Genomic DNA, 17762 nt, shown 5'->3' with positions numbered 1-17762 from the left:
CAGAGTAAATGTAACAACCCATCTTTTGGTTGACGCTCCTATTTGCAAACAGCAAATCACACCATTCCTCTCATCTTCAGGTCAGCGGCTTGTGAACGTGACTAATGCCAGCGAGACGTCCACTCTGATGGTAGATCCTGTGCTCAGAGCCAGCAGCGCAAACTCCTACAGTGCCCTGCCCAGGGCTGCCTCCGATGCCAGCAAAGTGACCAGTCGAGGCCCAGGCCTTAGCAAAGCCTACGTGGGCCAGAGAGCCAGCTTCTCTGTGGACTGCAGCAAAGCAGGTGAGTAAAAGCTTCACTTTAGAGTTGTATCTGTCAGGAGGAAGAGACTTACAGCGTTCCTGTGAATGTAAACGTTAAATAATTGATCTGAAAAACCTTTTTGTGCTTTTTTGGCATGCTGAATAGAACCCAAACCCACAGAACCAAAAAAGCTCAAATCTGTCTCTGTTCATGGTCAATTCTTCATTAATGTTTTTCCAGTCACTGTCAAGATTCTTTCTTGCATTTTCACGAATGTCCAGAGTCCCTAACATTCTTCTTCCTGTGTGTCTTACTAGGGAAGAACATGCTTCTGGTAGGAGTTCATGGACCTCAAACACCTTGCGAGGAAATCCTGGTGAAACACTTGGGCAATCTGCAGTACAACGTCAGCTACATCCTGAAGGAGCGGGGCAGCTATGTGCTGGCAGTGAAGTGGGGCGAAGACCATATCCCAGGCTCACCTTTCCATGTTACTGTCCCATAAGTCCACGAAGCAAATAAACCTTCCTTCTGAGAGAGACTTTTGGGAAATGGAACAGAAACAGCCAAATCACACTAATATTTAAATTAAGCCCAATATGGATAAAGAAAATTGCACTTGATTGTATTTTATGTGACATGCTTTGGCTGTGTTCAAATCGTATGTCATTTATATTTGTTGTTTTCTCACCATATTCTGACGAGTTTGAGGTTTGTCTCCAACTTTGAACTCAAGGGACACAAAAAAGTATTTTGAAAAAAAGTGTAGATCTAAAATGTGTCAGTTGAAGAGGGAGCGCCCCTTTCCTTTTAAATATCCTTTACTACTGATGCTGTTTTGTCTGTTTGCTAATATTTTCATCTAGTTTTAATGCACATTGTTGTGATATTTCCATTGCTGTTATTTTTTTTTATTCTAACTGCTGCATATTGGACTACTGTGATGTTTACATGCTCAGAAATTAGATCAGACTGCACAGTAGCAAAGCCAATCAGTTATCTGTTGGAACACTTTAGGCTTTCCACACTTGCAACTTATTTCTGTTTTGCTTGGGATGTGATATCCAAACTGTTTCATGATCCAACTGACAGTTAATCAGAAATATACTGTAAAATGAATGGAGTGAAACATGTTAATCCATGCAATTGTATCCTGTAACTTAGAAGAAATGCACTTGATTTTGACAAACAACAACCCTTAACAGTGGTCCACTGTATGTAAGTCTTAGAGGTTTAGGAATTGCAGTGTTTGTTTAATGCTGTTCTTTTTTTTTACCTAGCATTTAAACTTTAAACTGACATTCTAGCCAGTTACCCCAAACACACACATTCCTAGTGTAATCTGCTGTTGTGATATCGAAAGAGATTACCGCTGCATCTTCACACTTTACAGCAATTGTGACCGTATAGTGACCGTTTTGGGAGTTTTTGTGTATACTGGCATTCATGTTTGTCTTATATTGCTCAATTATTATAGTTTTGATAAAGTTAAAAGTATTTTGTTATTGTTTTGAAAGCGGGGGTGGGGGGGTGGTACTATTTGCATTTTGTATTAGCCCAGGGTGCCTTAATGTGAAATATACAGTTAGAAATGATGTAAATTTGATAATTAAAAAAAACTGGAATAAAGATATGAAACATTGCACGTTTATTGTAGATTTGAATTCATTTAAGGGGAGTTTCACCTTTTTATTTATTTATTTATTTATTTATTTATTTTTCCTGCATTTCTGAATAATTTAGTCTTTGAGATGTAACTAGTCATTCAGAGTGGTTATATATGAAGTGGTTCATACATACTGACTTCTCATGGTGATTGGAAACAGTCACAATGCAAAATAGCCTTTTTATTTACCATTTGAAATGACCAGTGAGCCTCCGTGTGTGTGTTTTTTTTTGTTTTTTTGTTTTTTTTTATTATTTTGCATATGTAATGTTGAAAATGGTAAAATGGTGCTAAAATCTTCTCAAAGATTTTAATCTTATTTCAAAACTAAAACTATAGCAATATTTTCGGAACTGTTTAATGCAGTTGTTACATTTTGAGGGAGCTTTTAGAGGCATTGAACACTAAGTCTGGTTCCAATCACCACCATTACTTACTTGTTAAGTGCATGGCCTTTCACGTCTAACCACCCTGGATGATTGTGTACATCTTCATGTTTCAATTATGCAGATATTTTTGAGAAATCTGTGAAGATCCACTTGGAGAAACACTGAGTTTTGGTGTGATTTATTAGGATGTGACATTAAATACTGGTCTAGTATCCATGGGTAACTAGTGACCCATGCTTGGGTGACTGAAAGCCCCATTGTTGCAGGTGATTAATGTGGACTCCAATCAGCAGGCCATGAAGGACCACCTTGAGATTTCTATGGAAACAAAATCAAGGTTGCGGTTACACAGCGATTGAGTTCAGCAGTGAATATTTGCTAATCTGTGGAGATCATCTTCCCTCATTAATCAAAGCCAAAACTTCCTTTTTGGTCAGCACAAACATGAGGATGGCAGTGCGAGGTCACTTAAAGCAGCCTTGCTCCGAGTTGCTCCTTACTGTGCAAGACTAAATATAGAAGCCTTTGTCTCTCCTGTGCCATGTCAGCAAGCAATGAGCCTATTTTGCTGCAATATCAGCTGCACAGTTACGTTACAAATTGAGACTGGCTTGAATGGAAGGTTTCCATTGGAGTTTGCAGTTGCCTTTAATGAGCTTCCTGGATAAGTAGGTTTTTGATCTATTTTAATCAGTGGTGGTTTTCATTTCCTCTCAGTCTCGGGTTATAAAAGATTGTCATTCATGCCCTCTGTTTAAGAAGCACAGCTGCCTTTTATTTCAAGAACTGAAGTGCAGTCATTGTTCCAGGCTATGAGTGGAAGGAGGACACTGCCATCATCTGGACTAATAGGAGAACTACATTTGCATAATAGGGGAAGTAGAGGTCAGCACAGCTTCTGATTCTTGGGAAATTTCTGTAGACTGTGATTTCCCTTGTTGACTTGTTTTTGATTAGTAATCATGCTGTCAGAGGTTTTAAATAAAGTAAAACTAATATAATAGGCAAACAATAAAAATGTAGCTTTTTAAATGTTTTTTTACTGGCAAAAAGATAAACTAGGAAACTTTTTATAACGGATTCATTAAGAAAGCTATGAAAAGATGCAAAAATACATAATATAAATGGTTTAAATCAGGCTGTTTCTTACTGTAAGAGATATCAGTAGGTCAATATTAAATAAGCATCATAAACATGCAAATTGCAAACTAATGATTGATTCATTTGGAAGGTACATTTTAATCAATTACTGGCCACACTTTATTTGGATGGTCCCCTGTAGATGATCTACAGATACTTAAATCATTAGCAAACTTTCTGGTGATGTTCAGTCGATTATCAACAACATTATGGTTGGGATTAGGATTAAGAGTAGGTGTAGGTTTTGTCTTAAGGTTAGGGTTAGGGATAGATTTCATAAAATCTTTCACACTGAACTTGTTTTTAGTTGAAAGTTACTTAAAGACAGATTAAGCCTTTACAAAGCATCTACAGTTGACCATCCAAATAACACTCAACTTCAAGCTTAGTTGCATTTATGGGTATTTAGTTGAATGTTACTTTAATATGTGCTGCACATTTACAAAGCATCTACAGTGGACCATCCAAATAAAGTGTTACCCAATTGTTTATTTTATTGCTGCACCATCATTACACTGATGAAGTTCTGTCAGGGCTGTTTTTCCTCTGCACTCTGCTCAGTTTCCTCTCTGCCTGTTTGCTTTATTCTTCCTGACAGAGGAATAGATGTGAACTTGCTGATTTGCTGCAGTGTAGCAGTGTAGGTCAGCTTGGGTCTTCTTTGTTATTCTGTCAGCACACTTTTGTGTGTGTGTGTGTGTGTGTGTGTGTGTGTGTGTGTGCGCGTGCGTGCTTGTTTTCATACATTTTCAGTACAAAAAAATGTGACTTTCTAAGAAAATCAGAGAAAAACAAGGCTACCCTCAGGAGTAACAAAATAGCCCTGACCTTATAGAGTGGCTTCTAAAAAAGTTCAATGTTTCCTTTTTTAAAACTAAAAGATAAAAAGGCATTTCTGTTTTGGTTACTGAGGCTAAGTTTAGAGTTCATTTTAGATCTCATTACAAATGGGAACTTACATAAATGCAGTGCTGTGAAAAAGGCTTTCATTTATTTTATTTCCATTACAAATGGCCGTTTTTCAGCTTCAGGAAAAAAGCAGGAAACTTTTACAAGATTTAACAGAAAATTACACAGAAGCCTCGACTTATTGAAGCTTCAATCCGTTTCAGGACACTTGCTTTCAGTTGTTCTGCAGGGTGTTTCCAGTTCAGCCTTAGCACAGTTTGTGCTTTTCACAATCCAAGTAATCCCAATCACTCATTCTTAGATGTCCAGTTTCGGTGGTCCAGGGCAATTTTTTCTTTTTTGTCTATTTCCTTTTCTCAGTAATGGCCACACGTCCTTTCAGACTGTTTGTGTAAATGTTAGTGTCTCTTTGAAGGGGAACATAATGTCAGTGACTCTTTTGGGAACAGCTTTTGTTGGGAGGAAGACTAGACAAGCCATCTTCTGTTAAGTAGTTGTGCTTAACAGAATGAGTTAATAGCCATTTTGACTGGAAATGAAGTTTGGTGTCTAACTTTGTACAGCACTGAATAATGCATGTGACACATTATACTGACATATATATATACTTACATATATATAATACATACCCCATGTCCAGACGAGGTATAAAAACCAACGTGTGTGTGTGTGTTTGCCCTGGGCCACTTTCCACTCTCCTGCTGAGGAGAGCCCTCTGATTGGCTGACCGCAGGTGAAGCCCAAATGACAAACTGCTCTGGTGTTTCTGTGGCAGTGGCTACTCCTGTTTCCCTTTAACCAACCAAATAGACTCAGCACACATTAACTCACAGCGTTAGTCCAAAACGCAGCAGGCCGACGATGAGGAACCTCCTGACCACGCAGAACCAGAACTGCTACAGGGAGCTCATTATGAAGGAGGCCTACACGCGCCTCACCTGGAAGATGAAATACAGCAAAGACTGTCCCACCAGCTTCACGACCCGCAGAGCCAAGACCATTGGCCTCTTTAACCCACCAAAGCCGTCCACTGAAATCAGTCTACCCCCCGTCGTCCAGCCTCAAGGGAAGAAGAAGGAGGCCCCAGTGCTGGTGGGCCGCTCTCTCAGTGAAGCCCCTCTGATGCGTCCCGTCAGCCCCAAAACCAAAGAGACCCTCTACCACGGCTTCTCCAAAGAAGGCAAAGGACGCAGCGTGTATCTGAAGAGACGTGCCCAGAAAATGCCAGAGGACAAGTTTGACTATCCAATACTGTCCTCATGGGAATACGGCTGGAGATTAGGTGAGGAGCTCATATTTGATCTTCATCAAGATATTTGGAGGCTGCTGGGCTGGTAAATGTTACATGCAATACCTCAGTCTTCTTCTGTTATGGTGTCCAGCAGAGTTGGTGATTTCCCTGCTCAAACACACCAACTGTGCTGGACACCAGGTCTCCGAGACCAGAACTGAAGTCAGCGCCAAACCAATTGGATAGTCTGTTATACATCATAAAACTGTGTTTTCAATGATATAAAACCAATTTTGTGTGTATAAAGTTAAATAAACAGTGGTTCGGATTTGTCCTGTTCAACTTCACAGGTTTAAAAAAATAGTAGGAAGCATAAATAAAACATGAAGGTTATGGCACATTTTACATGTTATGTTTTTTCTAATGTGTTAAACTCAATAAATTGAACTTGTGCACTCAAATTTTAATGAAAAATGCATTATTTAAGTGTGTTCTCTGTAGAGGGTGTGTTAACTTATTTTTACTTAAAAAAATCAACAAAACATGGAGTTTGTTCAAATGTTTGCATAATATAATATAATATAATATCCAGGCAAAAATCATTCAAAAGTGTGGATCAGATCGTAAAGAAAATAAAGTGACAAAGAAAAATTAATAATTAAAGTATATTATTTACCATTTAATTACTTATTGCTGCTCAGGTACATCTCAGTACCTTTAGTCAGGGAACATAATTGTGCCATAATCCAGTGCAGTGATGTTTTCTAAGCTGTACTGACTCCACACCCCGTCTCGTCTCCAGGCTTTTATTTTACTGTTCTGTTTTAAAACATTAGATTATGAAAAGGTACAAATATGTAATTTTTACCTGGAAAAAACTTATTTAAGGTGCACAATTGGACCCTAAAACCACTGTTGTACCTTTGAGGGAACATTTACACTGTTTGTACCTTGATGAACTAAAATGTACCTCATAAAACCTTTATTTCTAACAGTGTATATTATTCTTGTTTATAAAATAAATGATTGATATTGGAACTGATTACACACATTTGAACAGTGGTGTATGTTGGTCTAACATGCATTACTTTCATTTAAAAACAAACATCTGACAATCTTTCACTGAAACTGTGTCCACAGGTGATTATGAACATAACTACAGATCACCGGCTAACGGAAGGTCAGGAGTGGTTAGGAGCACTTTCTACGCCAGGAACGGCATTTTTAATATTCCTTCTGCAACTGACAAACTGGGGTAACATTCCGAAACAACTTTCCAAGAGGACATGATCACATTCTCACAGAGACGGAATATTCCATCTCCACAAGGCATTACTGAGAGTAAACTACCAATAAATACCGAGCAGTTGTGCTTGACATGTATCTGGGTTTGCGAGATGTTTTGACTCTGCAATGTTTGTTCAATTAATTTCACAACATTTGCATGTATGTACTGTGTGGTTTGTATGTATCCTCTTAAAAATAAAGGTGCCAAAAAAGGTTATTTGTATCGATGCCATTGGAGAACTTTGCAACTGAGGTATTTTTGCTTCTTTAGGGTACTAAGAGTGGTTCTTCTATAGCAAGAACCCTATAGGACCTTAAGTTTTAAGAGTCTACTGTGTTGATTCAGACGTACTACAGAGAAATCAGGCAATGTTTTACATATTTTAAAAATTTTCTTTAATTACATTCGCTGTATTTAATTACATTTGCTGTATTTAATTACATTCGCTGTATTTAATTACATTCGTGAAGTATAAATGTAATGAATGGAAAGACAGAAGTGAAAGCAATAAACTCTAAAAGCCCAACACACAGCGTCTCTTAGTAACTGTAAACCCACACCTCGAATCTGCTGGTTTATAATTAACAAGCATGGCCACTTCTCATCACCTCTGTAATGAAAGCCCTGAAGTCGCCTTTCTTGGAAAACTCTGTTCTTCTTCAGAGTAAACCATTAATTACTCAACAGGCTGAATGTGCTGAATGTGCTGAATGCCTATTTTAATGCTCCATAACTTTGATTAGGTTTAATCCCAGTAACTGAAGAGTTCAGGCCAAACTGCTGTATTTTAAACTCTTTGAACTCTTTAAACACTTTATTTTGAGTGGCCCTTTTAGATTAAACACTCAGCAGTAACACGTCAAACACACATGAGGGTTAGGATAAGGTTTTGGATTGAGGTTAAGGTTAGGATTAGGATTAAGGCCAGGGTTAGGATTAGGTTTTGGATTGAGGTTAAGGTTAGGGTTAGGATTAAGGCCAGGGTTAGGATTAGGTTTTGGATTGAGGTTAAGGTTAGGGTTAGGATTAGGGCCAGTGTTAGGGTTAGGTTTTGGTAAGGTTGGTAAGGTTATGTTTTGCGTAATGGAAGTAACATATTAAAAATACATCTACTTAATGTAAGTAATATATCAACAGAGCATCTACAAGATATTTACTTCAGTGTATTCACTAGATTGCTTCACTACAGCTACTTCACTGATATGTTGTTGACGTGTTACTGATAATCTGTTAAGAGTTTATTAATCATCTACAAAGGTCCACTCCAAATAAAGTGTTACCCAGTTTACTTTAGCATTAAACATGAAACCAGCAAAAATCTCTCAGCCACGTCTCCTGGCCGCATTCACAGAGAAGCAAAGAGGGAAATGGTCACTCACAGCCAGGGCCTAGAAACAGAGACAAGAGCAAAAACAGGATGTATTACCAGTTTACATTACAACATCTGCAGTCAGCGTTTATATGATATACACTACAGTTCGGTCATTTGGAATCACTTGTCATATTCATAACTGTTGATATTATACTAGAGTGTAGAATGAATTCTTATAAAGTAAATGCCAGAAGGTATTTTTAGATGCTCTCTTCAAAATAATGAGCAAATAATATAATGAATGAATATAATTATATTAGAAACATTTCTGACATGCATCTGGAACAATTTTTGTTCTATATTATTAAAAAATAACTTTTGGAGTCAGTATGATACTCGCAAGAAGGCTTTGATAAAGGCTGAACTTCGGTGTACCTCCTGCTCTGTGAGCCCAAACGCCTGTTTAAAGTCATAAACGTCCACTGAATCCACTTTAACGGCCTGGATCATCTTCTCTCCACGGAGGACCACCCTGCACACAGAGATGAGAGCATGCTGGACTGAAATGGACATCGTTCAGCTCTCTACTGGAGCAGCAGTAGGAGCAGCATCCTACCCTGACATTTGCTGTTGTTTAGTGATCTATGTGCAATACAGTGTTGGGCTCAGTTCTATTAGTTTTCTTTCAAGTTCATTTAGGTCGAAATATGTATGTTCATCCAACGTTTCTTCTGAAATCAAGAGAGTTTGTCCTATTCTGCAGTAACGGCCTCTACTCTTCTGTGAAGGCTTTACACTAGATGTTGGAACATTGCTGTGAGGAACTGATTGCATTCAGCCATAAGAGCATTAGTGAGGTCAGGTACTGATGTTGGATGATTAGTTCTGGATTAAAAACATGACTCCAATTCATCCCAAAGGTATTCACCAATTAAAAGGTGTCTGGACACCTATGGACACACATTCACATGTTTCAACAGTTTGGGTAACACTGGTCATTTTTTTGTTGTTTTTATAGGTGAAAATGAGTTAACACATTTCCGCACATATTAACGCACAATTACTGCTTATTCACTGAATTTTACATATAAAGTACAAACCTAACATTTTGTATGTTATGTATTTTTTTTTCAATGTGTTAAAAGCAAATAAACTGAAATTGTGCACTAAAATGTGCGGAAAATTGCCATATTTAAGGGTGTCTCTGTAGAGGATGTGCTGACTCATTATCACTTACAAAATCAACAACACAGGCAATTTGAATAGGTGTGTTTAAACTTTTGCCACACCATGGTATAGTGCACATACAGTACAGAATATAGAATATAGGGTTCATATTAACATCCCACAGTATCTTTTAGTGATGGTCCCAATTTGTATATATATACTGTTTATCACTGCTGTCGGAAGAAAATCTCTATTTTACAAAATTTAGTTTTTGACATAATTTGAAAATGCCTGTTGGCCTTTACATTGTGTGTAAATTTCATGATGACTGGGCCAAATTTAAGAAAACCTGGTTCCACTGATTTACATTAAAAGAAAGTATGTTTTTCCTTCTCCTGTAAAGTTACCATTTTGGAGATACGAGGTTTTACAACAGCGATATTCATTATAGTGCCAGCTGGGCTAGCTGCGCTTTCTTTCTCAACTGAACAAATTCCTGACCTATCGTAAGCGCAGCTCGTGGACTGTTTCACTGAAGTGTCCAGTTTATCGTCCGTCAGCCACAGGAACTTCGTATCAGAGCGCAGACGAATGTTACGCCACTCTCTCTTGGGGACGTAGCCGCAGGCGGCATTGAAATCTCCCATGATGATGAAGTTCTGGTGAAAAGAGATGTGAGGTAGAAGTTAGAGGTGAAACAGGAACTGGTGGTTGAGCCAAATGAAGCAATCTGAGAGGCCGCGAGTGCTCGTGTGTGTGTGTGTGAGCAGGTGCATGAAAGGTGAGGGGATCAGTTTCACTCATTATCACTATAAACAAACTGCTCTCTCCTTTCAGCTCTGCCTGTCTGCCCTCCTCTTCACTCCACACTGATCATAATAGAACCTTCCTTTTTCCATTTACAGAGAACAGAACTAATAATCAATCACACAGATACGTGCATTCAAACCTGTGAAGAGACAGCAGCGCACTTTGAGCCTGATTTCTAAGTGTAAAAGTAGCTACACAAAGAAAATTATCATTATTATTGTTTTATATTATTATAAATTCATAGTTATTTTATAAAGTCTATTAGATTTTTCATTTAATTAATTTATTTTATGTTTACTTTTTTCAAGCTCCAAATTCTTGTTTCACTCTCTTTTACATTACAAATATATCTTTTTTATTTATTTTTATTGTCACTTTTATTATTATTTCTAAAATTACTTTATTATTTTTTCTATACTTTTTATTACTTTTTTCTATTACTTTACATTATTTATTCTATACTTTTATTTTCTTTATGTACTGTTCTTTCGTGTTTGTACTATTAGCCTTTACCTCAGTGAAACACCTCAAGCACCATTTGAAATCTTCTTTTAATTCTTCTTCTTCTTATTATTATTATTATTACTACAACATTTACACAGTTTTCCCTCAATTCCAAATGTAATATGTCATCATCTAAGACATGTTTGGTGTCCAATGTTTACTGGAAGCTATGAGGCTAATGTAGCTAACAAGAAATAGAAGTTAATACTTTAATACTTAGCACTGTACTATGTGCCTAAATCATCTGACACAGTGACAAAATATGGACAAAACTGAACTTTCACGATGGCTTCGACTGGTGTTGTTGCTGTCTAACACATTTCTGAACAGTACATAGTCATAAAAGTCATAAACTGCTTCTGAAGCACTTTGAGCCTAATTGTCTGTATAAAAGCTGCTGCACAAATCAAACTATTATCACTCTTTTATATTATTTTTTTTGTATATTCTGTTATACAGTTGTATGCAAACGTTTGGGCGCCCTGGTCAAATAACATGTTTTATTCATGTTCTAAGTGACAATAGTAGTCATTCTTTATAATTCTGCACATCTTGTTGTTTGCTGAATATATACGTATATATACACACACACACACACACACACACACACACACACACAAACATATATATGTTTGTGTTTTTACAATATGTTAAATAGAAATTATGCACTAAAATGATAAGAAAAGGTCATATTTAAGTGTGATCACTGTAGAATTTTCACAAATCAATAATTTGACAAGCGGTGTTCAAGCTTTTGCACACAGCTCTATACCTACTATTATCGCACTTTGAGCTGTATTTCTATGCATAACAGTTACTAAATATACAAATAAATCCACCATTTTCATAAGGATCAAACTACCGCTTTGATCTCACTGCTACTCAAGCCCACCAAAGATCCTTTAGACTGTACGAATTACAGACCCCTATCGTTATTAAATGCCGATATCAAAATATATGCAAAAGTTCTCTCTAAAAGAGTTGAAGGCTGCCTATCAGATCTCATACATCAAGATCAAACTGGATTTATTAAAGGTAGATTTGCTGCAGATAACATTAGTGTCTTACATGTAACTGACGCCAGCGACAGGGATGCGAATAATTCTCAAGCACTTTTTAGCTTGGATGCTATGAAGGGGAGGGCAGGGGAAGGCAGTGCTCAAGAAGTTTGGTTTTAGGCCCTCTTTTATCAAGATGATTCAAATTCTATACTCTTTTCCAACAGCATGTGTTTCTACAGGACACATTATTTCTTCTCCCTTTGCTCTTCAGAGAGGGACAAGACAAGGTTGCCCCCTTAGTTCAAGCCTATTTATTTTATCTCTCGAACCTTTAGTGGAAGCCGTTAGACAAAGCCTGTTAATTACTCCTATTCACATAAACAATTAATCACATCATATTTCCCTATATGCTGATGATGTTATCTTGTTTCCTGCAGATGCCAGTGATTCAGTGCCACAGGCGCTCTCGTTATTCAATAGATATGGCTTATTTTCAGGATATAAGATAAATTGGGACAAGTCAATTCTGATGTCCATCGGCCGGTATAATGGTAATTTAAACCTTTCTGGGGGATACAAGTTCAAACATCGGACTTTACATATTTAGGTGTAAAAATGTATCCAAATCTTGCCCTTATTTGGAAGCACAACTACGCTCATCTCCTTAATAAACTTATTAAGGATATGGAAAAATGGTCTTTACTTCAAATTTCCATGTCAGCCAGGATTTCCATACTTCCAACTTCCTCGTATTAATTTTCCTTTTGCAATGCTTCCCCTCTATCCCCCACAAAGCTTCTTTAATGATATCGAGAAGTTATCCAAAAATTTCATATGGAACAACAAAAGAGCTAAAATATGCCTAAAATCACATCAACATCCAAATTCATATGGTGGTCTAGCTATTCCTAATTTTAAATATTATTTTTGGGCTTTTCAGTTAAGAGCCATAAGGTCATGGTTTGATTCCACTTCTAAAGTATCGTGGCGAGCAACAGAACAGCAACTTATTTCTCCCATCAGGCTCCAAGACTTATCCCTTGCTGGTGTTAAACATCGGACCTCACTTCTATGATATGGCACTATTATTACTTGCTCACTTGAGATATGGAACTCTGTTTCTAAGTTTCTTCAGTGCAATGTGAAACTGCACAAATCCTCTCCCATATGGTTTAATAATTTTCTTCTGACAGGTTCCAAGCCATTTGTTTTTCCTACCTGGTCTAATAACAACATCCTTATTTTGAATGATATTTTTGGCACCCATGGGCTTTACTCCTTTCAAGAGTTATGTAACCTTTTCTCTATTCCTGGTACTTCCTATTTTCTATATCTGAGACTACGCTCTGCACTACGCGCATACGGGGTTCCCTGGAACACTCAGTTGAAGAACCATTCCTTACTGGATCATCAGTGTAATCATGAATCTTCCCGAGGCTTGGTCTCACATTTGTATGATTTGTTTATTCGATTTAAGAATTCTTCTTTAGGTGCAGTAGAGCTCTGGAACAGAGACCTGTGTACATTCAGAATTTCTGCAAATTGGGACGTGGTGTGGCGTAACATTTTTCTGTCTTCAAAAAATTTGTCTCATCAGTTAATTCAAATGACAAAAACTGTAACAGGTGTCAGCTGGGTTTAGTTGGAGACTATGTTCATACGTTTTGGTCATGTTCAGTTGTGAAGGCTTTATGGCTGTATGTCATACAAATCTTGTCTGGTTATTTGTCCGTCAACATTCCCTTGTCTCCAGCCTTACTTTTACTTCTTGATGATTCTACTTTAATGCTTACTGTACAACAAAGGAAAGTCATGACGGCAGCCTTGACTGCGGCCAAGAAATCAATCTTGAAAGGCTGGTTTGAACCTAACCTTTCTTTATCTCAGTTATGGTGTAGATATCTTCTGGATATTCTTATTTTAGAACGGGCAGCTGCCAGATTCCACAACGCCAAGGCAGCAACGATTCGCTTTTGGACTGGGGCCATTAATTATGTTAAGACTCTGTAATCATAGTTGCTTTTGTAGAACGTGTATAAATGTATGATGTATGTGTATGTATGTATGTACATGTATGTATGTGGACCCCCTCCATCCTTCTGTGGCGCTGATATGCAGAAAGTGTTGTTTGTGTATTTGCTATCAAAATGTAAAAAGTTATTAACAAAACAAATAAATACACTATTATTACTAGTAGTACTACTGCTTATTATTATTATTATTATTATTGTTATTATTATTATTATTATTATCATCCATTTGTGCAGATACTGATATGTGCCATTACTGCGTGTTTTAGTATCAAAGATTTACTGAAAATAAATAAATGATGAGGACTGTTGTGATGTTCCATTACCTCTGACTGCCAGTGCTGTGAGACGTTTTGGAAGACATCGTACAGCTCGTCTATTTCTTTAACCGCTGCTTCTGGAGTTGTATGAATGGGGATGATAACAAACTCTTTGACTTCTGTAACAGGAGAGAGAGGCAGAAGAGTTACTCTCAGTTCCTGCGACTGACAGCAACAGCGCTTTAGTCCTAATCCTCAATTTCAGTAAAGTCTTGCCTGTTGTTGGTGATGAAAACCACACAACGAAAGGTTCCCGAGCGAACGCGTCAACGTCTTCAGTCTGCATGTCGGGATACTGATAAACAGACTTCACGGATACTGACCGCTGCCTGAATGGACAGAAAAGAGCACTGTTAAGCCTTCATTGAATCACTCAACACGTGTCACAAAGTTTTTATAAGATTAACCCGTTTTATGATACTGTGGTGAATGAGAAGTGTGTGTGTTTGCATAAGAAAATGCAGAGAAACTGAAGGAGCTGCTGGCTTAATAGTTTTTTACTGAAGAATTTACTGTGTGATTATCATGTAAAGTACCTGTAGATAAAGGCATACTGCTCCTTGTAGGACTTTCGGCCAAGTCTCTGACTGATCACAAAGCCATACTCCGGCTTCCTGCCTTTGTACCTCCTGTAAGACATAATAGATTGTGGCTTTACCACTTCATCACCTGGGCCTACATGCTGTTTATTCACATGATTTAAATTATGACCGTGTGTTTGCTTCTATTACTTTCCATAAACCGCATATTCAAATCACATCACTCTTAAAACTGTCTGTTCGTTTTGAGGCACAGTTGTGTAGCTACCTGTTCAGGTGAGTCATCAGCTGAGGGAAGGCCTCACCCTTTGCGTCCTTGATTTCCATGACAAGCATGAGGTCACATCGAACAATACTCTGCAGCATGAATCGATGGAAAATGATCACATATCATATATACATAAATACATCATCATGTAAACATGGCTTTATTTTCACAGGAAAACCTCCCATCTCCATTTGTTTTCATGAAGCCCCTAAATTAAAATGTTGTTTATTTTTTAATAAGGCATGGCCATGAATTAATACATTGAGGCCACCAGTTAAGTTTCTCACGGCCACAAATTATTATTTTGAGGTCACAAATTAATATACTGAGACCAATGGCCACATGAAACTTAACTTGTGGCCTCAATATATTAATTTGTGGCCTTAATATATTAGTTTGCGGCCTTAAGACATTAATTCATGGCCATGCCTTATTAAAAAATAATCACCATGCCACCTTTAGCACTGGATCGACAAAGCCAATGAAGCTAACAAGCATATGAAGCGTACACTCAACACTTAGCACTGTGTCTTTGAAATTAAATGGCTAAATTCTTGCTGGTGTAAGATGGTCAATGTTTGGTTATCCAGCTGGACTAGACATACCCTATGCTGGTCAACTGGTTAAGCTGGTAGTCAAACTTAGTCAAGCTGTTCATGCTGGTAGACCAGCTAAACCATGAAAGTCAAACGAAGAAAGATCTACATACCAGCTCAATCAGTTTGTGCAGGGGTGCACAAAGCTAACGGGAGCGTATAAACTTAAATTAGCCTAGCGATTAGCTGCAATAGCCTGTAACTCCAGTGCAAAACTATACATGAGTAAAGCAAACTCTGAACACCAAATACAGCTTGATTCATTGAGTACATCTGAGATAAGGGGTCAATTGTATGATTTTTTTTTTATTAAAATGGAGATCAGTTTTTAGCAGTTATCTGTGCAGTCAGCTAAAATAAACTGAATTTATTTAAAAACAGCACTGTCTGCCATGATGCTCTGGATAGGAACCAAGGTCCTTTACATCACCATTCATGTCCTACTTGGATGTAATGTCCTAAGAAATTGACCTTTGATGCTGAAGTAAAACATTAAAAAAACCTCAGACACTGAAAAAGATCTCGACCCTGGTTGTCTGAAGCAGTTATGCATTCTCATGAACCCATTCATAGTGTGGTAATTCACACTAGTTCCTTTTTTTGCACTGAATGCTCTGTAGTTTGTGAATGATACATATGGGTGCATAACTAAAATTGAGAGGCTAACGCTGCAGACCTTGTACACAAGTATACTCACAACTTTAAATATTTATACATGTAATATCTGGGTAGCGAACATTTCAAAGACAGCACAACAAAAGGTTAAAACCAGTTGGTTTTATATAAGTCCAATAATACAAAGGTTTGACTTACATGAATAACTCTAATAGTCATACTTCTTCTATAATACATGTACATTTATATAACATATATCCTGAATGAATCGGGTGCTGTATGAAATATACATTTAAAAACAGTACACTTCCCTGACTCAGTATTTTTCACATTAAATGAATTATTTATGTATTATGTTTCAATAAAAGATTAATGGGACGTGAAGTAAACCTTACCTCCAGTATTACGTTCAGCACTTCTGGTTTGGAGAGTTTGTTTTCTCCAAAGGATCGTATGTTGAAGGAGCAGATTTTGAGGCTGAGGGCTCCTCCGAAGCTCAGCAGGAGAAACAGAAAGAGCTGCATGACTCCAGGGCAGACTGTGCTGAATGATAAGGACTGAGAAGTTCCCTCGGCTGTTTATTGCCCAACCCTTCCTCCGCTCTGGTCCCTTCCTCATCTGCAGACTGCCCCACTATTTGTGTATATTAGTGTGCTACGGAGTACTGGATGAATGGAATATAATACACACACACACACACACCACACACACACACACACACATATATATATATATATATATATATATATATATATATATGTTTATATATATGTAAATATATATAAAAGTTTATATATATATGTATGTGTATATATATATATATATATATAAACATATACATATATATATATATATATATATATATATAAACTTATGCATATATACATTGTGGCGTATTAGTGTGTGTTGCACTGGTCTGAGTGGATCAGACAGCAGTGCTGCTGGGGTTTTTAATCACCTCCGTGTCACTGTTGGACTGAGAATAGTCCACCAACCAAAATATCCAGTCAACTGCGACATGCAGGTAGCATCCTGTGACCACTAATGGACTAGAAGATGACCAATGACTATTGAAGAAAAGGGTAACAAATTATACAGAGAACAGATGGACATCAGTCAGTAACTGTAGAACTACAAAGCGCACCAATGTAGTCAGTGGAGCTGATAAAACAGACAATGAGTGTAGAAACAAGGAGATGGTTTTTATGTTAAGCTGACTGGTGTGTATATATAAATATGTGTGTGTGTGTGTGTGTGTGTGTGTGTGTGTGTGTGTGTGTGCTCGTCTTGCTATCCTTTTGAGGACTACATGTCCTCACAATGATAGGACAATATGACATTTATGCTCAAGTGGGGACATTTGGCTGGTCCTTGCTTGAGCATGTGTTGTTTTCACCACAAACTTTGCTTTAAAAAACAAACGAACAAACAAAAAAACTAAAAGAGCAAAATAATTAGCTTTTGGATACTGAGGTTAAGGTTTTTAAGGTTATGTTTAGTGTAGATTACTTGGCTAATACAAAATGAAATCACTTAGTCCTCAACAGAATAGAAATCAATTAGTCCTCACTAGTAATGTAACACAAATAAACCAAAGGGCAGGACCCCTAATAAAGAGCTCACTGACCATACAAAATGTACATGTTCTTATGTTTATAATTGTGAACAACTCCATCTTCGGCACTTATTACTAAGCAAACTGATGTCACTTGATCATAACACGCAGCACCCT

General features: G+C 37.4%; 3 protein-coding genes across 4 annotated transcripts in view; 2 read left to right on the top strand and 1 right to left on the bottom strand.

The window, feature by feature from the left end:
• Nucleotides 1-1890, top strand: part of LOC118799579 (filamin-B) — an 87334-nt gene extending 85444 nt beyond the window's left edge. For both annotated transcript variants that reach the window (XM_036559532.1, XM_036559531.1), the window contains 2 exons: nucleotides 81-284; nucleotides 563-1890. In XM_036559532.1, the coding sequence (XP_036415425.1) occupies nucleotides 81-284; nucleotides 563-750 (392 nt within the window). In that variant the 3' untranslated portion in view covers nucleotides 751-1890. The remainder of the gene's footprint in view (nucleotides 1-80; nucleotides 285-562) is intronic.
• A 3241-nt stretch (nucleotides 1891-5131) lies between these two features.
• Nucleotides 5132-7354, top strand: LOC118799578 (protein ATP6V1FNB). The gene is made up of 2 exons (XM_036559530.1): nucleotides 5132-5631; nucleotides 6721-7354. Exons 1-2 carry the CDS (start codon nucleotides 5211-5213, stop codon nucleotides 6837-6839), a joined length of 540 nt encoding a protein of 179 aa, XP_036415423.1. The 5' UTR covers nucleotides 5132-5210; the 3' UTR covers nucleotides 6840-7354.
• Nucleotides 7355-8009: 655 nt separating this feature from the next.
• Nucleotides 8010-17039, bottom strand: LOC118799536 (deoxyribonuclease gamma-like). Its single transcript, XM_036559484.1, has 9 exons — nucleotides 16989-17039; nucleotides 16426-16694; nucleotides 14820-14908; nucleotides 14549-14641; nucleotides 14229-14341; nucleotides 14019-14131; nucleotides 9849-10006; nucleotides 8616-8712; nucleotides 8010-8256 (listed from the first exon to the last, which is right to left on the bottom strand). The coding sequence occupies exons 2-9, from the start codon at nucleotides 16552-16554 to the stop codon at nucleotides 8191-8193; spliced, it is 858 nt and encodes a 285-aa protein (XP_036415377.1). The 5' UTR covers nucleotides 16555-16694; nucleotides 16989-17039; the 3' UTR covers nucleotides 8010-8190.
• Nucleotides 17040-17762: the final 723 nt, after the last annotated feature.

The sequence above is a fragment of the Colossoma macropomum genome, unplaced genomic scaffold (assembly GCF_904425465.1).
Source record: "Colossoma macropomum unplaced genomic scaffold, Colossoma_macropomum, whole genome shotgun sequence".
Classification (NCBI taxonomy): Eukaryota; Metazoa; Chordata; class Actinopteri; order Characiformes; family Serrasalmidae; genus Colossoma; species Colossoma macropomum.
This window is presented reverse-complemented; position numbering and strand designations above follow the sequence as displayed.

Excerpts from the sequence above, each read along its gene's own strand:
- LOC118799578 (XM_036559530.1), top strand. The coding sequence starts at position 5,211 with ATGAGGAACCTCCTGACCACGCAGAACCAGAACTGCTACAGGGAGCTC. Across the intron at positions 5,632-6,720 it reads GGAATACGGCTGGAGATTAG|GTGATTATGAACATAACTAC; the intron begins GTGAGGAGCTCA and ends CTGTGTCCACAG.
- LOC118799536 (XM_036559484.1), bottom strand. The coding sequence starts at position 16,554 with ATGCAGCTCTTTCTGTTTCTCCTGCTGAGCTTCGGAGGAGCCCTCAGC. Across the intron at positions 14,132-14,228 it reads GTTTTCATCACCAACAACAG|AAGTCAAAGAGTTTGTTATC; the intron begins GCAAGACTTTAC and ends CTCCTGTTACAG. Across the intron at positions 8,257-8,615 it reads TTGGGCTCACAGAGCAGGAG|GCCCTGGCTGTGAGTGACCA; the intron begins GTACACCGAAGT and ends CTCTGTTTCTAG.